At 36.5% G+C, this 27,889-nt stretch overlaps 1 protein-coding gene across 13 annotated transcripts in view; it reads left to right on the top strand.

The window, feature by feature from the left end:
* Positions 1-27,509, top strand: part of VEZT (vezatin, adherens junctions transmembrane protein) — a 72,680-nt gene extending 45,171 nt beyond the window's left edge. For 5 of the 13 annotated variants that reach the window (XM_033427694.2, XM_033427699.2, XM_033427698.2 and 2 more), the window contains 8 exons: positions 351-626; positions 3,337-3,486; positions 7,287-7,434; positions 13,891-14,225; positions 16,518-16,711; positions 20,939-21,039; positions 22,684-22,891; positions 26,502-27,509. In XM_033427694.2, coding sequence (XP_033283585.2) covers positions 351-626; positions 3,337-3,486; positions 7,287-7,434; positions 13,891-14,225; positions 16,518-16,711; positions 20,939-21,039; positions 22,684-22,891; positions 26,502-27,016 — 1,927 coding nt within the window. In that variant the 3' untranslated portion in view covers positions 27,017-27,509. Of the gene's footprint in view, positions 1-350; positions 627-3,336; positions 3,487-7,286; positions 7,435-13,890; positions 14,226-16,517; positions 16,712-20,938; positions 21,040-22,683; positions 22,892-25,401; positions 26,420-26,501 lie in introns of those variants that run through there. The other 8 variants (XM_033427695.2, XM_004269530.3, XM_033427707.2 and 5 more) reach the window with 6 other exon arrangements.
* The last annotated feature ends 380 nt before the right edge of the window (positions 27,510-27,889 follow it).

A 27,889-nucleotide genomic window follows, 5' to 3' on the forward strand; every position in this document is an offset into this window, starting at 1 on the left:
AGTTTTTTTAAATTTTATATTTGTAAAATCAGATTTTAAAATCTGTAATTTGTTTTTAGGTTAAAGAGCACATATCTTAAAAAAAAAAAAAAAGGTTTTTTCAGAAGATACCTATTTATGTCCTTTACCTAAACTGATTAGCTCTAGACAGTGGGTGTCTAGCAACTAGACAGTGGTGCTGGATATTTTTTAACTGTTTCATATTACTTTTTAAAATGTCATATTTTATAAAGTCATACTTTATAAAGAAGCTAGCATTTTATCTATTTTAGGAAACCTGAATTGCTGACTAAAGTAACTCATCTTTCTCTGGACTGATGGATATCATTTTTTTGGCTTTTCTATTCTAGGGATGTCTCAGTGCTATTTGCCTTCATTAGTTTGCTCATTATGCTTCCCACTTGGTGGATTGTATCTTCCTGGCTGCTATGGGGAGTGATTCTATTTGTTTATCTGATCATAAGAGCTTTGAGATTATGGAGGACAGCAAAACTACAAATAACCCTAAAAAAATACAATGTCCATTTGGAAGATATAGCAACAAATAGCCGAGGTTTTACTAACCTCGTGAGAAAAGCTTTACGTCTCATTCAAGAAACTGAAGTCATTTCCAGAGGATTTACACTGTGAGTTCATTTTTCATTTTATTTTTTAAATAATTCTTTTCTACTACATAGTTAAATTAGAATGTTTATTACCTATTTTCATTTTTGTTTTGCATTTACAGAAAAAACTAGGTTTCTCTTTAGCACTTATTAAAGTCTGTTAACTGCTAAGTGAAGGAATAAATACATTATATATTAGATTTAATAAGTGGTATGATTCTTTTTTCTACTTTGAGAAACCAAAGTGCTTTGAGAATCATGATTATTTCTGTGTGTTACCATGTGATTACATAAGATAACATAGAGAGCCTTGATCCTCGCATGCAGTAGTTACCCAATAAATACTTGTTCTCTTTACTCACCATCAGATGCTCTCTTTACTCAGTTTACATGATAGATGTATCTGACAAGAATTCATTTGGAAAACTCTTGCCATGTATTAATAATATTCTTTAGGTTAATAGTAGTAGATATTTTGGCACTGATACTCTCAGATACTCTCACTGATATTTAATACGGGAAATTAAATATTCAACAGTCTAGCTCTAAGTGTATCAAGCTACCAGATGGATAGACTATTTATTCTATTATTAAAGGGAAAACACCAATTATGTTCCATATTCTATGCCAGACAATTTTGCATACAACTGAAGGCATACAATTATAAGCGGTAGAGCAAATGTTAAAGTTCATTCCATCTGCCTCTAAAGCTTATTTCCCGTACACTAGGCTGCCAGCTAAGCACTTACAGATGACAGTTGTAGTATAATATATTTAATAATTTATATAACTCATATAACGTCTGCAACCTATAGGTGGGAGAAAGTAAGTATATGGCAGAGAATAATTGTTGCTCTTAATTAGTTGTATCTGGAAAGTCATGAAAAGAGGGGGGCAGAAGAACCTTGGGTAGTCATTGCATCTTCCACTCTGCTCACTCTAGAGTAGTACCTAAACAATCTTGACATAAAAGCTGTATTTGGAATATCATGAAACAGGAAAGTAGAAGAATCTCCAGTAATCCTCTCATTCTTCACTCTGTTGTGTTCTGGAACAGTGTTGTAAACTCCAGAGACATGAGAGAGATTTTATAACTTCTCTTTCTGCTTAATTCAAAATGTAACAGTCCTTAGTGTCTGTTAATTTTGGTCCTTCCATTGTAGTTAAAGTCCACTTTTGTTGATAGAGCGTAGCAAATACTGAGTGTCAAATTTTAAAAGTTAAAAATCGTACTAAGTAAGTAATATAGCTCCTTTTCATTCTGGACTTGCACAACAAGAGGACTGACCGGTTAAGCAAAGTGGCTCTGTGTCCAATTAATGCTTAGGCCTGTATAGAGGATTCTGTGCCTTTTGTCATTGTCCCACTTTTACCCATATGTCTAGAATTGGCATGAAGAGCTAAAATGGGCCCGTTAGGCATGATTTCCCTCTGGATTATGACTTCTGTCTATTCAAATGCAGACAGACAGAAAAATTTTTGGAACAATTGTACTTCACTTGTCTCCATCTAACTGGAAAATGGATTGAAAAAATTATGAGGAATAATAAATTTTGAATCATAATTTTTTAGAAATATTTTCATTTTTAAGACTGAGTAAAATGGAATACAAACAATAGTGTCCATATATTGAAAATATTAGTGCTGCTGTATTCTTCCTCAACTTTTCCTCTCTAACAAATAATTTAACCCTTCTTTGCCTCATTTCTTTGTTTTAAAATAAGCCTATCCGTCATTGTCCTGTTTTTTATAGATTTTTAATGCCTGAATATGTTTAGTTTGGTTTAACATTTTTTTAAGTTTTGAGTTAGATGTCTTATTTTACAAATTTGTGGTTATAGTGTAAGAAATTTATAAATTCCAAATACTTTGTTTTACTATTAGGAGAGGTTACTAGTTAGGTGAAAAACTTACTGTCTGGAAAACTATGTAATATGAAATCACTCATAGTTTCATTTATAAAAGCATAATATGTTACATGGTGTTGTTGCAAATAGGTACTCCCCATTTATCTTTGGAAAAGTGCTTATGAAATGTGCCTCCTCTTGAACAGTTTTGAGAGTAGCTATGCTACTACGTAGTAACCCTTACTTTGCCTTTCTACTTGCATTCCCCTGTTGGCCACTGGTCCTGTTATCTTTCTGCGTCCCCTACTTCATTTTGAGTAGGTAAGTGCCAGTGGCTGCAGGTGGGTAAGTCATTTTACCCTACTTTTATGAATGTACAGAATGTATTTCTATACAGTATTTGATTGTTCTGTACAAATGACCAAAAATACGATTGATGAACGTATGTAAATGCATATTAAGAATGTGAAAGTGTTTATAATTAAGGCTTTCATACTTACTGTAGACATAGGTTTTGAAAACTAATGTAAAGTAGTACCACTTTAGTATATTCTGGCAGATAGAGTGTCTATATCAAAAAGTTACAGTTGCTTACATAAATATTCCTACAGTTCTACTATATTTCAATTAAAATTTGTTGTTTCCCCATATCAGAGGAAGCCTTTATTCTTTGAGATTTTAATTTTTCATTTGTCTTTTTTCTGGTGGCTATATATGTGTCAGGGAAATATCTATTTATGAGACCTGAGTTGGGATATTTATAAGCATTTTCTAATGAAAATCATGAAAAAGGAATTTTTTTTCCTAAGTTTAATAGAATTGTGGATTTAGAAAACAAAAACTTTAGGACACCTGTACAGTTGTATCACATTTTACTTTTCAAGTTTGCTTGACAGGGTCAGTGCTGCTTGCCCATTTAATAAAGCTGGACAGCATCCCAGTCAGCATCTCATCGGTCTTCGGAAAGCTGTCTACAGAACTGTAAGAGCCAACTTTCAAGCAGCAAGGCTAGCTACCCTATATATGCTGAAAAAATATCCTTTTCTGTCTATATGTAAGAATAAGCAATGTTTCCAGAGTCCTGAATATAGATATCATAGCTGCATCCTATAAAAGTTAACTGTAAACTGAAATTGCCTATTTTGAAGCTGATTTCCATCATCACTTTTATTTTAAAACTTAGGGGAATGACAGTAATAGACAGGAAGAAAGTTCTGCTCTCATGTGGCTCATTTTTAACAAGGAAAACACTTGAAGTCCCTCCCTTCACTGGTCCAAAGAATAAAGTCAAAAGAACCTGGCTTCTCTAGGTCAGACATTTTTTCAAATTACTGAACATGACAAATTTGCATCATGACATGGAAATAAACTGGCAACAGGAAATCCTTCCCCTTTCAAAAAACAGAGGCTCTAGGGTCAGATTGGCTGTCTAAATTTTGGCTGAATCAGTTACTGTGTAGGTGACCATAAGCAAGTTTCTTCACTCTCTGTACCTTGCTTTATTTATTGGTAAACTGACAATAATAACAAAATCTTCCTGACTGCTTTTGTTAGACCAAATGAATTGATGCATATAAAGTGCTTAGGCAGTGTCTGGTATATAATAAGCACTTAAAGACTGCATGACGATAAGTCTGTCTCTTAAATTTACTAAGTCAGGAAATTAGGTCTGTTAGAAAATAAAAGTGTATAAGATCTTTATTTTAGTTAAAATTTTGTTAGGTAAGTTATGAGTAAATGGGATGCAAAAACTATTTTGTACCTTCAGGATGCTGAGTACTGTAACATTGATAAATATAATGCTTAAAAGTTTACAGAGTGCTTTATGTTCTATCATTATATCCTTATACAGACCTTTCCATGTAGATTTTCTTATCTCCACTTTATGAGAAAACTAAATAAAATCTCTACTTTATATGGGATTTACCCAGTGTCACGCAGTAAGAGGTGAAATTGTGTCTTGACTGTAGGACTTAGGACTTTAAACCTTTTCTATATATGTATAGATTTACTATATCTAGATACACACACACACACACATACATACATACACATACTGTACTGTATTACCTCTTTGGAAATTGGGAGAAAGCACTTTCATTTTAGTCAAGAACTTGTCTGTTCAATTTGTTTACTACCTAAATACCTGCCTGCAATGTGCTAGGAAGACAGAACAAAAACCTGTACTACCTACTTTTAAAGATTTTTGAGTGTAGTCAGTAGATATTCATAATACAGTATAAGTGCCCAGGGTGCATTCCAGCATAGCAGGACAATGTCCTTGACCTGTGACTTCTGTGAAAACACAGAAGGCTTTCAGGGAAGCGACACCTGAGTTGACCCTCAAGGAATGAGTAGGAGTTGACCTTGAGGATAAAAGTGTGCATTGCAAGTAGAAGGAAGAAAAGATATAGAAGGAAATAGAGATATGACAGTGTGGGATGTTAACTGCAAGTAGTTATTCATTCAGTGAATATTATGCCAAGCAGTTTGCTAGTCACTAGATATACAGTGGTCCACATAATAGACATGGTCCCTGCCTCGGGGAGCCTATAGTTTAGTGAGGGATTGGGAGTGAGGTGGGCTGAGAGGGCCCTAACAAAGATTGCAGATGGTATGAATTCCGTGGGCCAGTCACTTATCTAGATACTGGTAACCTAGCAGCGAACAAGATAGAAAAGATCCTTGTTCTTATGGAGTTTGCCTTCTAGTGGATGATATAATTAATAAAAACTGAACAGAATATTTTCAGATATTTGCTATAAAGGGGGAAAACCCCAGGGGAATAGGATAGAGAGTGATTGGTGGGTTGCTGTTTTTGATTGGATGATAGGGGAAGGCCTGCAATTTAAACTTAGAATTGAGATGGAGTTCCAGTCAGATGGACCAGTGAGTATAAAGATCTTGTGGCAGGAGTGAATTTAGTATGATTGGAGTACAGAAAAAGGACCATCATACTCGAAGACTGCAGCACAGTAAGTTGGGAGTCAGAGTATGAGATGAGATTCAGAAGTAGGCAGGGGCCGGATCATATTCTCCATATAAGAAACCTTAAGGAATTAAAAAAGTATCCACCAACTATTTCTTTGGAAAGACCAGTAAGTTATATAAACCCTCGTGTGCCTGATCAAAGTAAAAAGAATAGAAATATACAAGATTAGTAATGAGAACAGAGCAAGAAATTAAAGTTATTGTAAGGGGATAGTTTTGTAACTTTGTGGCCACAACTTTGAAACTGTAGGGAGAAATGGATCATTTCATATCAAAACACAAATCTCTAAAACTGACCTAGGAAGAATTCAGACACTGGAGATTAATAAAAAGAATTCCATTTAAAAAAAGAAAGCACCTGGTTATATATGTAAACAATGGAAAATGTGCAGCTGTAAAAAAGTGATAAAAGGTCTTGATGCACTATTGTGGAATGATCTCCAAATTATGTTGTTAAATGAAAAAAAAAAAAGCGAAGTGCACAGAGCAGTATTTATACTACCCTTCCATTTGTGCATAGAAGGGATTGTATATATGAGGGGATAAATAAGAGTGTGTGCATGTGTATATACACATATATATATATCCCCACATACACATTTATATTTGGATTTCCTTTTATGTATGTACATAACCATAAAATATCTTGAAGTATACACCAGATACTGGTAACAGTGATTGCCTTTGCCTTTGGGTAGGTGAACTAGGTGGCTAAGGGATAGAGGTAGGAAGCAGTTTTTACTATACCCCTTAATACCTTATAAATTTTTAATCCTTTGAATATATTACTTATTCAAAAACTAAGTGAATGAAAAAATTTTTATCTCGTCCAGATGATTTTGTAGTTTTAAAAAAAAAACTATTTCAGGGACTTCCCTGGTGGCACAGTTGTTGAGAGTCTGCCTGCCGATGCAGGGGACACGGGTTTGTACCCCGGTCCGGGAAGATCCCACATGCCGCAGAGCGTCTGGTCCTGTAAGCCATGGCCGCTGAGCCTGCGCGTCCGGAGCCTGTGCTTCGCAACGGGAGAGGCCACAACAGTGAGCGGCCCGCGTACCGCAAAAAAAAAAACAAAAAACTATTTCAGACCATAGAAAAGTTTAGATAGAAAGCTACAGTACATCATTTTATTTATGCAGATACTATAATCTCAGTTCCAAATAAAAACCAATCTCACAAATAGAATATTTATAGATTCTGCCTAGTACTATATCAAAAGATTATTATAATACGACAAAATAGGGATATGTTATAAATGCATGAAGAGTTCAAATATCAAGAATTGTATGGATATAATTCTTTACAAAAACAATGAAAGAGGAGGAAGTCACATAATAATGTTGATAGATGCGCATGAGGAAGAGGAAGGCAGAAACAGCAGCAGTCTATGTCAGCAACCTTGATGGAACAGGCTTAGTGTTACTTACATCAGTAGTTCATGTTTTCAGGTAACGGTCAGGTAATGATGTCCTGCAGTGTGCAGACTTGGAGGAAAAGAGGAAGTATTTGCTGTAGAGTGGTAAGGGCCTGAGCCACGATACAATAAAGTACATAATACAGTTTCAAAAGGTAGATGCGAAAAATAACTAAATTAGCACTTTAGCGCTTGTGAAGAGTTGAACTTTTAATTCTCCAGCTATAAAGACATTTTATTCTCAAGTATCCTGTAAGATTTGAGGTATATTAATATATTAGATTTTAAGATTAGTTTCTTTTTTAAAAAACTGATGTAAATCTCCTCAAAGTTCAGAACAAAGATAAGTAAAGGTAATTTTGGACAGTTTTATTGTACTCTTTATGCTTTAATGAAAAGGCTTTGTTGATTGCCTTAACCTAATTTAACCTACCCCCTGAACTCTGAGAGTGACAATGTAACCAACTACATCTGTGTGGTGCCTTTTAAGGAGCTGGGCCTTGGACTTAGTGAAGAGCAGATTTCAGAAGAAGAAGCACATAACCTTACAGATGGCTTCAGCCTGCCTGCATTGAAGGTAATCCATTCATGGATGGGAAGGGCTGAAAAGATAGATGCATTTGGATTGTGCCTGTGCTTTCTGAATATAAATGGTGCACCTGTTTCTTTTGTTGTTTGCTGGATACCATTACCATAATAGCCTTACTGATGTTTTTGAAACTGCCTTTAAAGAGGGACAGCACTGTGAAGATTGGATGAAGAGTGGGAATTCCCTGGCGGTCCAGTGGTTAGCACTCTGCGCTTCCACTGCAGGGGGCACAGGTTCCATCCCCAGTCAGGGAACCAAGATACCACATGCTGTGCAGTGCAGCCATAAATAAATGAATCAATGAATGAATAGAGGAGATCCTTATGTTCTGATATTGAAATACTTTAAATTCTTACTATAGGCATTTCTTATATTAAATTAGAGTTTGAAGATAAATGAATTTAGTAGGAACCCAATATATGAGTGATTTTATTTACTAGCCATTTGTTTCAACAAACATGGGTAAAAAACCTACAAGATCAGCACCTTTCCTTGGAAAATCTCCAAAATTCTTATATGGAACAAGAATTTTTTCATATATTAAAAACCACATAAAAGGATATATTTGACTACATAAGAATTAAACTTCTAAACTTTAAATGCTGTATATATATATATTTTTTAATTTTATTTATTTATTTTTGGCTGCATTGGGTCTTCGTTGCTGCACGTGGGCTTTCTCTAGTTGCAGCGAGCGGGGGCTACTCTTTGTTGCGGTGCACAGGCTTCTCACTGTGGTGGCTTCTCCTGTTGTGGAGCACGGGCTCTAGGCTTGCAGGCTCAGTAATTGTGGCTCGTGGGCTCTAGAGCACAGGCTCAGTAGTTGTGGCGCATGGGCTTTGTTGCTCCGTGGCACGTGGGATCTTCCCGGACCAGGGCTCGAACCAGTGTTCCCTGCATTGGCAGATGGATTCTTTTTTTGTTTTCTTTTGTTTGTTTGTTTATTTACTTATTTATTTATTTATTTATGGCTGCATTGGGTCTTCAGTGCTGCGTGCGGGCTTTCTCTAGTTGTGGTAAGGGGGGGCTACTCTTCGTTGCGGTGCGCAGGCTTCTCATTTCTCATTGTAGTGGCTTCTCTTGCTGCTGAGCACGGGCTGTAGGCACGTGGGCTTCAGTAGTTGCAGGACATGGGCTCAGTAGTTGTGCCTCGCGGGCTGTAGAGCACAGGCTCAGTAGTTGTGGTGCATGGGCTTTGTTGCTCCGCAGCATGTGGGATCTTCCCGGACCAGGGCTCAAACCCGGGTCCCCTGCATTGGCAGATGGATTCTTAACCACTGCCCCACCAGAGAAGCCCCAAATGCTGTATACTTTAAATGTAAATAAGCTCAGGGAAAAAATTGCAGTGATTTATAAACAAAGGGCTTGAATTCTTTCTATATAAAGAGCACTAAGGTATGTGAAACCTATTGAAGATAGGTCAGGTGTGTGAATTGCCAGTTCACAAAAACCAGAAATGGCCAATAAATGTGATAAAAATTTTCAGCCTTACTAGTATGCTTCACTTCAGCTGTGAATACCATTCTTCACAAAGGTATGTACCCTTTACGCCAGCAATTTTAAGCTCACAGATTCATCTCAGGAAGTAATCAAAGATATACGTTCATAATATTACCACAGCAGCAAATCTTCGAAACGAGTTAAAAGTTCAGTGATTTGAGATTGGTAATGAGATTTATGGTACATTCATTTAATGAACTCCTTTGGAGTTAGTAGTAGAAAAAAATAACATGAAAAAACATAAGTTAAAGCATCTTAAAAAACTAACTGTATGCATTGTAAGATTCCAGTAGTATTTTTAAAAAGTCAAGCCAAATGTCTTTAACTTCCTTTTCAGTATTTAGCAAACTCCACTTAGATATTTTTTTATTTCTAGCCTCTAAACTTCACTTGATACCATGGAAATCAGTGCAAGTGTAGTTAACAGCATATTTTTCAAGATTCATTTTGTTTTGAACCGCATAAACTTTTACATCTTTAAAATTTTCAGATCCACATAAAAACTCTAGTTCTCCTGTTTTTCTTTCCAGTCACTTGAAATTTGCCTTGATTTACTTTTAACCTCATTCTAACCCATCTTAATAAATGGCATCATACAACTTATTAAGCTAGAAACCTGGGCACTATCCTTCTTATCCATAACTCTTTTTACCCTTCACATATAAGCTATGAGTAGATTTTTGTGTTGGTTCCACCTTCAAAATACATTTTAAACTCATTCACTTTTTTTCATGTCATTTCCCACCATTCTAGTCCCAGCTGCCATCATTCTTACTGAGGCTGCTACAATAGTTTTCTTACTGGTTTCCTTAGTTCCCTAAAGTTTGTTTCAGAATGCAGTTTGACATTTAAAGTGCCTTAAAAATGTTATATGCTTTAAATCAGTAATTCCACTTCTGTAAATCTTTCTTAAGGAAATGATTTCAAATATATTAAAGCTTTATATACCAGGTTGCTTATTAGTTTTGCTTATGATAGTGAAAAATGGAACACAGCCTAAATGTGCAGCAGTAGAGGAATAGCTGCATGAATCACAGTAAGTCCAACATGGTGAACCATTGTATACCAGCTACAACTTGCTTATGAAGATTTTGTAAAAACTTGGAGAAACCAGTGAAACAATCAGGATACATAAATATATATTTAGTAACTCTGTGTTTAGAAAAAGCCCATGAGAAAATACTAATATACCAATAGCTACTCTTTAGTGTGGTTGCACTGTAGGTAATTCCATTTACTTCCAAATTCAATACCACGACCATGCTTTACTCTATGATGGAAATAAAGTTATTTTCAAAGAACAATTTGGGAGATTCTTAATGATGAAAAAGCAGCGACTTTGGAATTGAGCAGACATGGGTTTATATTTTAGCCCTGACACTGACTGGTCATTTGACCTTGAGTGACTTGTTCTTTGAACTTACCTAATCTGTAAAAAGGAGTTACCATACCTGCCCAACAAGGTGTTAGATTAAATGAGAAAACAAACAAAATACCTACAACAGGGCTTGTTGTATAAAGGTTAACCCAAAATGGTAATAGCTGTTACTCTTTAAGAAGGGTTTGGAGAAAGAATTATGGTCATATTTCTTAATTTCCCTTTTAACTTATTTTTTTGTTTACTCATCAAGATGTCTCAGTGATTTCCCTATTTCTTTATGCTTTTTAAAAAGCTTGTTAAATCCTGGATTATATTTTGGCCAAAGTACAGGCAGCAAAAAGAAACAGTGGGCCTCCTGGAGTCAGACTTTCTAGGTTTGACTCTCACCTGACTGCTAATGTGGACTTGAGCAAGTCATTGTTTCTGCGTTCATAAAATGAGATAACCATAATGCTGATCACTAAAGGATTAAATATTTGCCAGTCCAATACCTGGGAGAGAGTGAGTGATTAATAAATGTTATCTGAGTTTTTAAATTGCATCTGACATGACCTACTCTAAACTGTGGGACTTGTTCGCTTGTTATCTCTCTACTCCACCACCAATGGTACTGGTTGTAGCTGGATCCTTTTTGCTCACCCATATTATTTTACAAGTCAGACAAACTTTAGTATTTTAATTCTGCTTTATTTTGACATATAACTAATCTATAACTAAACCTGATGATTGTGTTGCATTGTTACCAGGAATATCGGACTCCAAAAGAAGCCTATCTTGAGATTTACAGAGTTTATAAACTGCTGAAAATCCCTGTAATGTTCAAAAACTGTGTAGTGCCACCTTGTACAGTTGGCATTATATCCAGATAAAGAATTTTTAAATGGATTTTGTAAGTTAAATTTTAAAATTCTTTCTCAAAAGAGCAACACTAACTAAAGCTTTTTTAAAAATGTAGTGAAAGATGGTTTACAAATAAATCGGGGCCTCTTGTTTTCCTTTGTAATCTTCGTTGTGTCCTCTAAAGAAAATACATCTGGGGGTTGTGTGTTTTTAATTGTTCACATATCTTCCCTTAGGAGAACTTAGGAATTGTAAGTGCTGCATCTTTGAAAAGGAAAGAAACTTCCTAATTGCATCCTGAGGAGAGACTTGTGAAATATCTAGTACAGAGTCCTTACCTCTCTTTTTTTCTTAGTTTAAAACTCTTAGTTTTTTTATAAAATTATTATTATTATAAAGAGTGTATTTCCTGCTTTAAAAAACAAATCTGCATTTTGTGAAAAGACTTTTTTTTTTTTTTTTGCCATGCTGTGTGTCTTACAGGATCTTAGTTCCCCGACCAGGGATCGAACCTGGACCATAGCAGTGAAAACACCGAGTCCAAACTACTGGACTGTCAGGGAATTCCCTGAAAATGCTTTAAATCAAAATTTCCTAATTGCCCATAAACTGTGGTTATCCCCTCATCCAGAGCGGCTTCCCTTATTCAAAGAACAAACAGAAAAAAATGTGTATTTCTGAGTTTTGGTTTAATTGTATAATATGGCAGTGATTAGATAATAAATTTGTCTTTTTTAAAATGGCAGTAAGCTATGCCAACTTGATTTTTTAATTTCTGTGGTCTGAAACTCTGGACTCATCCTTGTTAACACCTTTCCTCATAAACAGTCTGTCAAGAGATTCTGTCACTTGTCTCACCGCTGCTTACCTCTTACCACCAACCACTATGATATGAGCTACCATGTTAACTCCCACCTGGATTATTGCAGTAATCTCCTGTCTTCGCTTGTGCTCACCTCCCTATGATCTCTCAACACAGGATGATCTTGTTAAAGCTTAACTCAGATAATATTACTCTTCTGCTTAGAATCCTTCAGTGGCTCCCCATTTCTCTTAGAGTAAAAACCAGAGTTACTTCAGTAACTTCATCACTTACCATGCTCCCCCTTGCTTACTGTATCCCAGCCGCATGGACCTAGCTGTTCCTCAGATGTGCCAAGTATACTCCTACTACAGGACTTTGCACTTGAACCTTCTACTCCCTGGAACTCTTTCCTCATAGTGGCTCAGTTCCTTCAGATGAATTTAGAGACCCTCCTAGCCACCCCTTCTTCCCTTTGCTTCTCTCTCCCTCTTCTTCCCCTCACATATACACACACAAACCCACATTTGCTGTTCCCCTTCTCTGCTGTATTTTCCCCATACCCCATCAGACAAGAAACTTATTTTACTTGTTAATATCTATTACTCCCCCTACTTGAATATAAGCTTCATCAGGGCAGGGATATTTTTCACTTTTGTTCTCTGCTGTATTATCAGCACCTAGAGTACTGCCTGGCACATCATAGGTGCTCAAGAAATACTTGGTGAATTAAAAAATAAAGGATAAAGAAAATCATTTTAGTAACAAAATTTAATGGTTAAATAAGACTTGTGAGATACCTTGTATTTATATTTAAGAACCCCTAGATAGTGTATCTTCAGTGATTTAGAATTTTGGCCTTGCTCATTTAAAAAAAAAAATGAGTTAATAGTAAAATAGGTTTACATTAAATTATCTTAATTCATTATTTGCATAATGTTAAAATTCATTTAATAAAACAGTTTAAATAATGTCCATTTTCATGGTTATAAAAAACTGAAATCTAAATTATCCAGAGTGGTAAATTATCCTCTTTTTATTGTCTGCTAACTCCTGTTCAGACTAGATTGTATTTGTTTGTTTGATATTGTCCTCTTGAATAGTACTATCTGGAGGAATCCTTTGCTGCCAGACTCCGGGTGTGTCTTTTGAGAATGTGTGTTGTAGTTTCTCATGCCAGACATTCCTGAGTATGATCGCTCTGGGACTGATTTTTATGTTTTTTCTTAGCTATTTCCTAGGCCAAAATAATGGTATAGTTTGAAGCCCAAACTCTGGCTCCATCAATGAGTTGTTTCTTTGGACTTACATAGGTCCATCATTCCTGCTGTCTCCTTTTCTCCTTTGTGTACATTTTTTTCTTTTTTTTTTTTGCGGTAAGCTGGCCTCTCACTGTTGTGGCCTCTCCCGTTGCAGAGCACAGGCTCCAGATGCGCAGGCTCAGCGGCCATGGCTCACGGGCCCAGCCGCTCCGTGGCATGTGGGATCTTCCCAGACCGGGGCACGAACCCGAGTCCCCTGCATCAGCAGGCAGACTCTCAACCACTGTGCCACCAGGGAAGCCCTGTGTACATTTTTAAAATAATTCATCAAAGAACATTCATTTCTAATTAGCTGTGTCTCATTCCATCAGCATCTCTCGTTTAGGACAGAACTGTACTAAATTATATACTGGTATTAGCTGCTATATTATGATCAGAAGTTCCCATGTGCCATGACTATATAATTTGACGTAACATTCTTGGCTACTCTTAGAGTTAGTTCAAACTCAGCTATATTCATTACTTAGAATAAAGTGAAAAGTTTAAACCAGAAGTTAAGATAAACAAATCTGTAGTTTGTTTTCTTGTTTTGAATGTTGACCAATATTTTTTATTGATCTAGTCCTTTTTTCTTGTTTGTTTTTGTTTTTTTTTTTTAGGTTTTGTTCCAACTCTGGGTGGCACAGAGTTCAGAGTTCTTCAGGCGGTTAGCCCTGTTACTTTCTACGGCTAATTCACCTCCTGGGCCCTTACTTACTCCAGCACTTTTGCCTCATCATATTCTATCTGATGTGACTCAAGGTCTACCTCATGCTCATTCTGCCTGTTTGGAAGAGCTTAAGCGCAGCTATGAGTTCTATCGGTACTTTGAAACTCAGCACCAGTCAGTAGTACCCCAGCGTTTATCCAAAACTCAGCAGAAGTCAAGAGAACTGAATAATGTTCACACAGCAGTACGCAGCTTGCAGCTCCATCTGAAAGCATTACTGAATGAGTAAGTTTAGAAGCCACGTAAGAAAATGTCCCCATGATTAGCAAGCTTCAGTCTTGTGCCATTGTGGTCGTTGGCTTGTGTCCTAGCTAAAAAGCAGCAGCAAAATTGAGACATTGCAGCCTAAACGATGGTTTAAAGGTACAAATGTAGCAGACAAACAGTGATTTGTAAGTACTGTAATTTGGGGGAGCCATTTATGTAGTTTTTACTTTACCTGATGTCAACAGAAAACCTAGAAAGATAGGACAAAAGCAGAGAAGTATTATTACATACAGTTGATGAGAAAAATGTTGCTGTTTTTCTGAATAAATCAGAGCAGGTTTGGACATTTTTCTATAGCATAGAACAAGTTTTTTGGCCCCAGTTGAATAATAAAAATGTAGAATCCATAGTTTGGTACTCCGCCTTAGTGAAATGTAGGGTCCAGTCATTTCAGTGAAATTTTTCTGTAACAGATACTCATAGTATAGGACTGGATCAAATGAATGATTGGGTTCATGTTGTAATCAGGGGAAGGTCACAGGAATTTAATGAGTTGAGAAGATTGTAGTTGATGTACTTGACCCTGGATACCAGGCAAGAAGTAGAAGGGGGAGGGCAGCAATTGATTTTGTAAGATAAGAAAATGGGCCAAAAGGACTTGAAGTCTCAGTAAAATCAAAAAGCTAATTTACTGGAGTGAAGAAGGAGGTGATGCACAAGGATAGGAAATTAAGTTCAGAAAGACATTTTAAGAAGAGAAGTTTTTACCCATCAGTTCAAGGTCTGAGATAGGTATTTAAGTTTGATGTAAAGATTACAGCATAGTGTAAAACTAAGAAACTGTGAGGCAGGGATGTTCCAGTGGTCTGTTGCTGCCGTTCTAAGAAAACCCTGTCTCCCACAGGAAATAATGGGAGATAAGGCAATCTCCACTTGAGTGGGTGGCAAAAGTTGGATCATCATGAGAGATTTCAGTGGAAAGGCTGTGTTAGGCAAAGCCAGGGTCTATAAAGAATTAATGTTTGGCAATAGAATCAGAAATATACAGGGCGTAATGGAATGCATTAGCGTGAGGGAAGGTGGCTCGAGAAGGAGGAGTGCTACACTGGATGGACATGAAAATGATAAAGAAGGGCTTTTTACCTTGGTCAGGGATTATGAATGATGCATGGGAAGTATGTTTCCTATTTAAAAATGAAATATTCTATGTATGCTACTACATGTCACCTTTCAAAATACTTTCACTAGAGAGCAAACCAGTCACAAACCATCATATCTGATTTGCCCTTTAGCACTGCCACACACAACTTTTAAAAGTGTTATCTAAAAAATTTTGTGTTTCATCCCTCCCTCTCGCTTGTCCCCTTTGATATTCCCACTCTCGCTTGCCTACCCTAGGACATTAACCCTTTAACTGTTCTCCTGGCCTCTAGAGTGCAAGATTAATGTTTCTGAGGCATATATATGCTTTCTTACTTATCTGAAAATTTTCACTGATTTTGGACTATAACAGCTTAGACTAAAGTCTGTATAAAACATTCTACAGAAAGGGTTTGTCATAACCTGACTACAGGCTGCTTTCTGTCTTTATTTCTCACTTCTTTCCTTCAGTCCAGCCAACTGTATAAATGCCTTTCCCCATGTACCATCTAGAATGACTTTCCTTGTCTTCTGTACATGCTCCGATTTTATCCATGCTTCAGTGCTACCTCAGAAGTACCTCTTCCTTAGCTGTTCCCTGTCTATACCCATAGCTGGTGGTAACTTCCTCCTCTTCTGAATTCTTATAAGCCTGTCTTTATCGCTCAGTCATTTTGTGCCTGGATTTAGCCCAGCTTCACAGCTTACCAGCTCTATGACCTGGGCAAGTTTCTTCAACTCTCTAGACCTAATTTGGAATGGAAATAAAATGTTAATTTTAATTTTTTATGATATTGTATTGTATATGTATAATTTCCCTGATTTGATTTAAGTTTCTTATAAGTAGGAAATGGGTTTAATTTATCCTTTCAGTTTGTAAAATGCCTGGTATGTATGCAAGAAATACTTGTTGAATAAATGTATGAATACTCTTTATAAGCTTTTTTAAAAATTGTGGTAAAATGCACATAACATAAAATTTACCATTTAACCATTTTTAAGCATACAGTTAAGTGGCATTAAATACATATATATTGTTGTGCAGCCATCACCACCTTCCATGTCCAGAGCTTTTTTCATCTTATAAACTTATTTCTTAAATCAACCTTGCGAATTATACATTTCAGTTCATAGTTTAGAAATCTGTTGCTGTTTTTCTTTATTACTCAGGGTAATAATTTTTGAAGATGAACTTGAAAAGCTTGTTTGTACTAAAGAAACACAAGAACTAGTGTCAGAAGCTTATCAAATCCTAGAAGAGAAATTAAAGTTGATTCAGCCTCATGTTCAAGCGAGCAACAATTGCTGGGAAGAGGCCATTTCTCAAGTGGACAAGTTGCTACGAAGAAACACAGATAAAAAAGGTACCTATGAGAGAGTTCTTTTGCGTACCCTTATCAGATATGCTTATTCTTCTCTGGCAAGATTTTATTAGGTGTACTTCTTATCTATGTGATGAAACTGACTTGACAAAATTACTTAGTTTACTAAAAAAAAGTTAATTTATATGTACAAATTGACACTGAATATAAAGTCTTGGCTCTTATTTTTGTAAATAAAAAATATGCTTTGAAAGTTCCCTGAATCATATACCTCCTTTTTAAAAAAATTAATTAAACAAATAGATTTTAATAGTATTATTCCATTATTAGGACTTCCAGAAACTCTTTTCCAGTTAGGGTAATAATGAGTTTGGTAATCAGGGGCCAGAAATTCAGTTTACTTTTAAGATAAAATACGTCAGTCATTTAAAAATAGTATACAAGGGCTTCCCTGGTGGCGCAGTGGTTGAGAGTTCATCTCCCGATGCAGGGGACACAGGTTTGTGACCTGGTCCGGGAAGATCCCACATGCCGCGGAGCGGCTAGGCCCGTGAGCCATGGCCGCTGAGGCTGCGCGTCCAGAGCCTGTGCTCCTCAACAGGAGAGGCCACAACAGTGAGAGGCCCACGTACTGCAAAAAAAAAAAAAAAAATTAGTATACAAATGCTATGTTAGCTGGTACTGCATATTTGTTATTAAAAAGAGTCATGTACCACAGTGTTCATTGCAGCACTGTTTACAATAGCCAGGACATGGAAACAACCTAAGTGTCCATCGACAGATGAATGGATAAAGAAGATGTGGCACACATATACAATGGAATATTCCTCAGCCATAAAAAGAAACGAAATTGGGTTATTTGTAGTGAGGTGGATGGACCTAGAGTCTGTTATACAGAGTGAAGAAGTCAGAAAGAGAAAAAGAAATACCGTATGCTAACACATGTATGTGGAATCTAAAAAAAAAAAAAAAAAGGTTCTGATGAACCTAGGGGCAAGACAGGAATAAAGACACAGACATAGAGAATGGACTTGAGGACACGGGGAGGGGGCAGGGTAAGCTGAGACGAGGTGAGAGAGTAACATTGACATATATACACTACCAAATGTAAAAGAGATAGCTAATGGGAAGCAGCTGCATAGCACAGGGAGATCAGCTTGGTGCTTTACGACCACCTACAGGGGTGGGATAAGGAGGGTTGGAGGGAGATGCAAGAGGGAGGGGATATGGGGATATACGTATGCATGTAGATGATTCACTTTGTTATACAGCAGAAACTAACACACCACTGTAAAGCAATTATACTCCAATACAGATGTTAAAAAAAAAGAAAATGTGTTAAAATGTGCCGTTATTTAATAGGAACATCAGAGTGCCTTGTACTGCTAGGTAAAAAGGCAGTCTTGAAACTTTCGGCAAAACTGCTTTCCTTTGGACCCAGATTTTATACTTGTTTTTACTAATTTCACTAATTCCATTGTAAATGGTTGACATATTAATCTTTAAACTTATGCTGCAAGTCAATACCATGTTTATCCCTTGGAACCTTATTATGAGGTTAATCAGATTTATGTATAGAAATTGTATTGCTGCCAAAGGTGAGTAATGCTTTATCATCCTGTTAGTCATTGTTTTGTTTACAGCTAGATCTGTAATACTTTAATGTCTTAAACAAACTAAGTCCTTAGATAGTAAAAGTGTTAACTTTTTTCAAAGGAAATGTTAACAAGCTAATTACCAATATACTACCAATAGATTTCCTTTATATCTCAAATGTAAATGGTGAATAATTCTTTCTCCAAAGGATAAATTTGCCAAGAATTTTTAGTATGTGCAAATATTTATACATATTAAACTTTTTGATATGACTCTGGAGCTTTTAAGTGTATTTTCCATAAATAGAAACACTCAGAAGACCACTGACCATCTCATTCACCCCTCCCTTGGCATACTCTGAGATGTTGAATCTTAGTCACTCAAACATGATTGTTAAAATTGTCTCCAAATCATTGGGCAGATGATAAGCCATTTCATGATGGCCTCTGTGTATGTGGCTTTTGCTCATAGGTGATAATGACATGAAGTAAGATACAAGTATTCACAAACTTTTCTCACTAAAATGCCCATAGTAGCCTTGGCTACACAACTTGAAATAAAACTGTTCGTTTGAATTTTTTTAAGAAGCAGGTGCTTTTAGTTTGCCATATCTTTTTTTTTTTTTTAGTTATTTCAAAATTATAAGAATATCACGAGAATAATAATTCTAAATACCGTTCATCCAGATTCCCCAGTTGTTGACATTCTACCACATTTGCTTTATCTCTCTGTGTATCTGTCTTTAAATTCTTTTGGTGGTATTATTCTGAACCATTTGAGAGTAAGATACGGACATGAAACCCCATTACCCCTAAATAGTTCTGTTCACATTTTTGAAAAACAGACATTCTTTTACATACCCGTAGTATGCCATCAAAATCAGGAAATAGCCCAAGGCTCCTTCAGCTGATGAATAGGTAAGCCATTATATCCACGCATACGGTGGAATACTACTCAGAAATAAAAAAGAAGTGAACTACTGATACATTAATAAGATGGAAGATGCACTATGCTAATCAGAAGAGGACAGACTCAAATCACTACATACTGTATGATTCCATTTATATGACATTCTGAAAATGATAAAATTTAATAGGAACAGGAAACATATCAATGGTTACTAGGAGTTGGATATGGAGGGAGGAGTAGGGTACAAAGAGGCAGCATAAGTAAATGTTTTGACGTAATAGAACTATTCTGTATCATGATTGTGGTGGTAGAGGTGATTACATGACTCTAATTTGTCTAAACTTATAAAATTGTATATACAAAAAATAGTGAATTTTATGAGTGAATAGAATAAATTAGCTTAAAATTTTTTCACCCACTAGTTTTAGCATCCATTGATAGTTCTTGCTTGAATTGGGTATTACTGTGATGGTTGCCAAATGGTAATTTTCTACTTCCATTTTCCATTTACACTTACTAGTTGACACTCTATTTTAAGGTTAAGCATCGCTCCCCCTTTCCACTTATTTACTTATTTATATCAGTGTGGATATATGGATTCTTATTTTATTCAGTAGATCATAGTTTGTTACTTTTATGTTATATTGTTGCCCAGGTTGTCCAAAGATTGACCAGAGGGAGCCCATTCAAGGTGATTCGTGTCACCATCATTCTTTGAGCACTTCTTTACTTTGTCTCATACTTTCCCTGCCTCCAGCCATAACATCAGCCTTGTCTCCAAGAAGCCCTCATTCCTTTTAATGGAAAATGACATTTAGAAACCAAGATCTAGGTGCTGGGTATGCTCAGAGCCATTGGGATGTTACTCCTTTTACCACTTCTCAGTGTACAGAGCTGTGAAATACATCTCTGTATATACATGTGTACACTCCATCTCTATTTCTGTATCTGTCTATCCATATATGTTGTAAGCCATGAGTTCATACCAATACCTCCAATTCAATTCTAATACCACATAGTTTATTCTGGCCTTCCCCCCTGTATATTTGTTCCTCTCTTTTGTGATTATGAGAAGCTTGGCTGTCATTAGTTTCAATATATTTACTTATTTATTCAATCCTTTGTATGTAACCAGTCGCCTGCTGCTGTGGACTAAGTCACATTTCTGCTGATTCACACCTACTGAAGGTTCTTCCCACCCCAGCCTAGCTTGCTTTGACCACACCAGCCCATGCCAGCTGAGAGTCCCCCCAGCTCTGTTCCCAACCATGTATCTATCATTACTCTTGAAAGGTAAAAACCTAGAGGCTTAACCCCTGCTTCTTGAAAGTAGAGAGATAATGATAAAAGATAGAGAGCTGGACATGAGGCCAAGTAACCCTGAGATTAGATGCCAAACACCAATTTTAAATAATTAAAGTTAAGCTCACCTGGGTGATCTTTTCAATCTATTTACTTGTGAAACTCATTTCCAATCCTAACTGCTCCTGAGAATAAAAATAGTTTAAGCGAAGTACAAGATCAAAGTTTGTTTTTGTAGGGAACAGTGGGTCTGTCTTGAGCCTGTTTCTGTGCAATGAACAAAGTTGATTGTTCAGCAAGTATTTAGAGTACCTACTGTGTGACAGATACTATGGTAAGGTGAAAAAGGGAGAGAAAAAACAGGTTTTTCTTCTCCAAGAGTTTAACTTAAATTGTAAGTCTATAGATATTACCTTTGTTAACTTTAATAGATGTTCACTCATTTCTGTGTTTCTTTTCAAGGCAAACCTGAAATGGCGTGTGAAAACCCACACTGTACTGTGGTACCTCTGATGCAGCCTCCTCTACACATTGCAGACAAGGATCCAATCCCTGAGGAGCAGGTAAGGGTGAAAATTGCTTTTTTTTCCCCTAAAGAGTTTCACGTACATAACTTACCTACCTTTCTCTGTAAGTGACATGGATAAGTTCACGTAAGTTGTTGAATTTATATTTCTAGTGAACTTCAGAATCACAATACAATGTATTGAATTTATATCATATCATTAGTTCTTAGTGCCTTGAATTTGGATCCATTGAATCTACCCACACATTTTCCTGTTTATATCTAATTGTCCATTTTTTAAATACTCAAAAGTGATGAAATGCATTAAAAGTTACTGCATTAGCAAAGGTACCTTCTGGGATGCTGGAAATGTTTTTATCTTGATCAGAGTGGTGGTTTACCAGTCTCTGTGCCTATGTAAAAATCCTATACATTTAAGATTTGTGCATTTGGCTGCATGTGTGTATGCTATACCCTTTATAAAATACTTTTTTAAATGATTGTGTTAGTTGTTGACAACAGATTGCTCATTCTGAAGAAGGCTTCTTTTCCTTAGGTCATACTGCCTATTCAGTATTCTTAACTGCAAAGGGAGACCAACCCTACTTAGTTTAACCTACAAGAAATTTGTTTAAAAACATTACATAGCTGACAGAATATTTCAGAGGTCCAGATAATCAGGCTTGAAGCACGTTGGGGTAAACAGCCAAAATCACTCAAAAGAACTGTTCCAGTGGCAACATCACTGCTAAGTCACTGGGTGCAGATGTTGCCACCTGCTCCATCAATGTTGAATAATGAAAACTATCTTCAGAACCTCTACCTCTGGAAGCTTGATCTGCCACCATCCTTGCCGGAATGGATCCCTCAAAATGCCTATTTCTTTCTTTTTTTTTTTTTTTTAAAACATCTTTATTGGAGTATAATTGCTTTACAATGATGTGTTAGTTTCTGCTTTATAACAAAGTGAATCAGCTATACATATATCCCCATATCTCCTCTCTCTTGCATCTCCCTCCCTCCCTCCCTCCCTATCCCACCCCTCTAGGTGGTCACAAAGCACTGAGCTGATCTCCCTGTGCTATGCGGCTGCTTCCCACTAGCTATCTATTTTACATTTGGTAGTATGCCTATTTCTTTTATAACAAACTTCTGAATCAGATCTGATCCAGGTACACCCGATTAGAGGATCTCAACTCATTTTCCTTAACCATAACTGCAAGGGAAGCTGAGTAAGCAAGGATCCTACCCTCTCCCTTAGAGATAAGGAGAACCATAAGATGAGGTGTTCCCCAATCCTAGCAATAGTGTTCAAACTTGCTGGGAAGTCAGAAAGAACCACAGATGTCTACCAAAGAAGACTAACATACCTGACCACCTCCCCAAACCACCAGCCCTGCTAATTTTGATTGGTTTTGACAAAGCTAAAGCTGTAATCTTGACTAGATCTATAGAATGGTATCAGAGTAGAAAAATAACAATCGAAGTTGTTAAACTTCTCATCCACAACCCTCTTCGTATCAGGTAAGTTTTTTTAAGATTTCAATTTATCTATGTTTGCTTTGTTCGCCCAACTGTGCTTTAATGACCTGTGCCAGGAGTCATTTTTTTTAATCTTGGAGATCAATAGGTGCAAGTAAATGAATGCTACTAGAAAATTGTCCTCTCGAAGTACAGTGCTTTTTCTTTTATTCATTTTCAGGAGTTAGAAGCTTATGTAGATGATATTGATATGGACAGTGATTTCAGAAAGGATGACTTTTATTACTTGTCTCAAGAAGACAGAGAGAGACAGGAGCGTGAGCATGAAGAATCCAAGAGGGTACTCCAAGAACTAAAATCTGTGCTGGGATTTAAAGCATCAGAGGCAGAAAGGCAGAAGTGGAAGCAGCTTCTATTTAGTGATCATGGTAAGCACTGACTTCAGAGTAAAACGTTATTTCAATGTAAGGGATTCTTTTTTCTTGAACTATAAATCTTATTTTAGGTATAGACTTCTTATGGTTTTAATTCTAGGGATCCACCAGTAAGTATAGTACTTTTTCTTCTAGACACAAAATTAATTTGATCAATAAAAGAGTGGGTATATAATCAGATTGGGAATACGAAATTAGACTTTTTCATCAGTTATTTGATTTTTTTTTACTAAATTTGTTTTGAAATGGGTAGTGAGTTGTGAATAAATTGATGTTTTCAAATTCAGTGAATTTGAGATTCTAAACTCTGTCCTATGTTTATTTTATAATTACTTTAATAAAACACAAAATTAATAACTATGTTCACTATTAAAACAAATGAGTTAAAACCTAGGGCCTTAACTATATCATTATGTTACTTAATTGATCTGAGCACTTTAGTAGATGGGAAGCAGAGATGCTTCTGTGCACGCTGTCTCCATACTTGGATTCGGACAAAGTTGGATGACTGGTAATACCTAAGATTACCCTTAAACTTCTTTATGTTAACCACCCTTCTTTTCTTTAGTCGAACTTCATGGGAGGCAGGAGAGGGAAAGAGGGGAAGCTTAGTACTTGACAATATCAAACTAGCTAATTCGTAATTCAGGAATTAATTCCTATGGATTTCTAAGAAGGTAGAGTGGGACTTCCCTTCCATTTTAGAGTATGTGGAGCCTCAGACTCAACTGCCTTCTCTTCCTTTTCTCTTTTTCACTAGAAGTATATAGATTACCTATACTCTGGAAGGTTCCTCCTCGTTCTCTTTTCTTCTCTTAGGAGCACTACCATCCTCCCTTGTCCAGATGTACACTTCTTGATTTTTTTTTTAATTTATTCATTTTTGGCTGTGTTGGATCTTCGTTGCCACGTGCAGGCTTTCTCTAGTCGCGGTGAGCGGGGGCTACTCTTCGTTGCAGTGCGCGGACTTCTCATTGCAGTGGCTTCTGTTGTTGCAGAGCACGGGCTCTAGGTGCACGGACTTCAGTAGTTGTGGCTCACGGGCTGCAGAGCACAGGCTCAGTAGTTGTGGCACACAGGCTTAGCTGCTCCATGGCATGTGGGATATTCCCAGACCAGGGCTCGAACCCATGTCCCCTGCATTGGCAGGCAGATTCTTAGCCACTGTGCCACCAGGGAAACCCCCAGTTCTTGATTTTATCCTTCTTTCTTCCCATTGGCCCCCTTTGTAGCCCAGGTCCTCATAAGATTATGGTCGTATATTGTGATAGCCTCTTAGTTGACTTGCATTTTCAATACCTTTTTCTTCTAAGCTATTCTTAGAAGATAGCTTCTAAGTTTTTAGGATAGCTTATATCTATCCTTGAAAGCTACTTAGATTTTTCTCAAACAGCACACTGATAATAGCTCTCTATCTTAAAAACCTATGGTGGTTCCCCCTTTCTAATTGTATTGAATCTAAACTCCTTTTCCTGGTTTCAAGCCTCTCCATCATGAGTTCATCATCCAGTTATATTCCCCACTGTTTCTAATATAGATATCTTCCTTTACTTATATCTATCTAATTAGATGATGGTTGCTGTTTTTATTAATGAAAAACATATATGGTGATCCCTTTACCAGGAATGCTGTCCTCTCCACCAGTCTCTCCTCCATGAGTCCCCCTCTTACTGCTCCAGTCCTACCACCTCTCCCACCACTACGGACCCTCACACCTTGGGGCACTCTAGTGAAATGAAAGGACATCTTGAGCAGCAAAGCATGTAGTAGATGAAGAACTTCCTAGAAGCAGCAGTAAAAACAGAGTTCCTGAAACTTGCTTGTCCATATATTTATGGCCTACATAAATCAGAGATTAAGAGTATTATATTTTAGACACTGTTGTTTCCTATGCGTTCAATTTTTTTTTGTTTCTGTAATTAAATTGGTCTTAAATAGGGGCTTTATTATCCCCCACAGTATTCATTTAGTAAATTACTCACTCAACAAGTAGATATTAAGATACTGTTTACTGCTGTATCCCTAGCACATAGATCGAGAGACAAAAATCCCCATACTCCTGAAGGTTTATATTCTAACACAGAGTTAACACACTAGTCAGTTGATGCATTATACAGATTACCTGCCCCCATTTAATTAACAATAATCAGGAATATCAATCAACTTCTAATATATGTTGCATTCTTTAAGAATTAGCAGATTTATAGACTTAACACTGTACATGAAATCTGAAAATAACATTGTATGTGAACTTATATCCTTTTTTATTGTTTAGTATTTTCTTCATGTGGCTTTAAAATTATCTTCTTGACAGTATGGGTAAAGATATAATGATGAGAGAAATGTGTCTCTTTTTCAGGTATGTGTTTTCCATAGTTTACATTTGAAAAGGCAATAATGCTAATTTAGTTTGTGAAAGTAAATAAAAAGCTGAAACCTTAAAATGCTTTGCCCATGAAAAATTTCAGTACATCTTCCAGAGTTGTTTTCGTCTCTGCCTACAGGGGTAAAGTCCGAATGGAATTAGAGAGGGAAATTCTACACTGCAACCTGCTGTGGCCATTTTTTTCTGTTGTTGCTGCTTCTCTAGTGGAGTTACTGCAGCTTAGGGACCTGTTTCTTGGAAATGGACATGTTTTACAAAATTATTTTTTAAATAAACGCCAGATCTTCAAGACGTGCTTTTTCTTTCTTCCGTCATGCTTCATAACATATTGTATTGTACTAACCCCTCATAATGGGAGGAGAGACTGCCTAGCAAGCAACCCACTGCCTACTAACATCAAGAGGGGCTAAATAAAACTTCATTTTCCTTGAAAGGACAACTTCTGCCGTATGGATATAATATTTATGTATTACGCTGTACAGTAGTTGATCTGGAATGCAGGTTTTATTTAATTTTATATTTTTCTGTGGCATTACAAAATGTGTACAAGTTTTGCCTTTATTTTCATCAGGGTCTTGTTAGGTGGTTGGCAAGTGAGTTGAATTGTATGTTGCATTTTTTTTCCCATGCTGTTTTAACTTGTAAATATATATGTGTTGATGATAGGATGATTACCTGGATTACTCTTAGGTGTTTGATCTGACATACTACTAGTGAAAACCATGCTGCTTATTCTTTAGTACAGTGGTTCTCAAACTTTAGTGTGCATCAGAATTCAGTGGAGGGCTTGTAAAACATAGCCAGTCCTCACTCAGTTTCCAGTTCAGTAGGTGTGGGATGGAGCCGAAGAATTTGAATTTCTACCAAATTCCTAGGTGATGCTGACTGATGCTATTGGTTCAAGGGCCACACCTTGAGAACCACTGCTTTAATATTTTGAATAAGAGATATGTGAGGTGTTGTAAAATATTCATCAAAACTCCATCTCATTTCATATCTTAGGCATTTTATCTCATAAAGTTCTCTGGTTTTATAAATTTACATTGATTTACTGGCAAGTTTTATTTAGCTTTTATTTATTTATTGTTCTTTATAAGAAAAAACTACTGGGAGTTTAAATTAAAGTTTAAATCATTGCTGGGTTTTTAGTTATTTTCTTTCTTTCTTTCTTCCTTTCTTTCTTTTCTTTCTTTCTTTCTTTGTTTTTTTCCTTTGAAGCTGTGTTGAAATCCTTGTGTCCTGTAGACCCAGTGGAACCCATAAGTAATTCAGAACCATCAGTGGATTCAGATATGGGGAAAGTTTGTAAAAATGATACTGAAGAGGAAAATAATAAACCCTCTACAACCGACAATGAAATAAGTAATAGGACTGAGTATTTATGTGAATACCCTCTAGATGGTAAAAATAAAGACAATTCTGCAAATGAAGTCTTCCTCCAAGGAGCTGAAGAAAGAATGTATTACCAATGTGAGAGCGAAGATGAGTCCCAGCAGGCTGATGCAGGTGGCCTGGCCCCTGCCCACCCAACCCACGGGGCCTCATTGCAGCCCTCCATCAAGCAGAGGCTGGCACAGCTACAGCTGTCACCGGATTTTACCTTCACTGCTGGCCTCGCTGCAGAAGTGGCTGCTAGATCTCTCTCCTTTACTACCATGCAGGAACAGACTTTTGGTGATGAGGAAGAAGAACAAATAATGCAAGAAAATGAAAATGAGGTAGAAGAAAAGTAAGAACCAAGATTTCCATTAAGGATTTTAAATTGTTCTTTTTTGTGAAAGTGTTTTAACTTCAAGACTAGATATTCCACTGGAAAGGGAAAATGAGTGTAAGTTTACTATATTTAAAGCTAAGATGTGAATTTACAGGAAGAACCCTGGTTTTGAACAGCTGATCTGAAAATAGTAGTTTACCTGTAAATGGCAGATCTTTTAGGAAAATAAGAGAAAGGTAAGGGCTCTTTTGAATAAACTGCTATTTTATTTTCAGCACAACTGATTGATCTTGGAAATTCTTTAAGTATCTTTAATAACAAATGAATTTATCATTTCTTGCCAGAATTTACTACCATAAAATGACTGGGGTAATTCTGTTGCAAGAATATTAACATTTAGTATGGCTCCTTTTTACTGTATTCTTGCAGTTAATGACTGCAGCTATCATGTCAGTAACAAGTTGTTTGTATTTTATTTTTGTTTATACCAGTCTTAAAACAAAGATACACGTTCTGAATAAAAAAAAAAATTGAATTCATGCAATTGATGTGTACTGGGGTTTGGAACTAAAATGTAGTTTCAGAATTACTTGGCTTATAACGTGTCTTATGTTTCCTTGTTCGTATGTGTATTCAGTGGTTAATTTTAAGATTTCTAAATGATCTTTTAAAAAAACACATTGTTCCTTTTTAAGAATTACCCTTTCAGTTTTGTGTGTTTTATCTTTTTCTGTTCTTGTTGCAACGAAAAGAGATGATATCAAAGTGGGATCCCTATAAGTCTGAGGCCTCATCCTCAACTTTGCAAAAAACGTTCCTTTAATCAGTTTGCCTAGAGATAATGGGTGCCATTAACACAAGCAGGTCACCGTGCTGCTGATTTCTAGCCTGA

Source organism: Orcinus orca, chromosome 11, assembly GCF_937001465.1.
Source record: "Orcinus orca chromosome 11, mOrcOrc1.1, whole genome shotgun sequence".
Classification (NCBI taxonomy): domain Eukaryota; kingdom Metazoa; phylum Chordata; class Mammalia; order Artiodactyla; family Delphinidae; genus Orcinus; species Orcinus orca.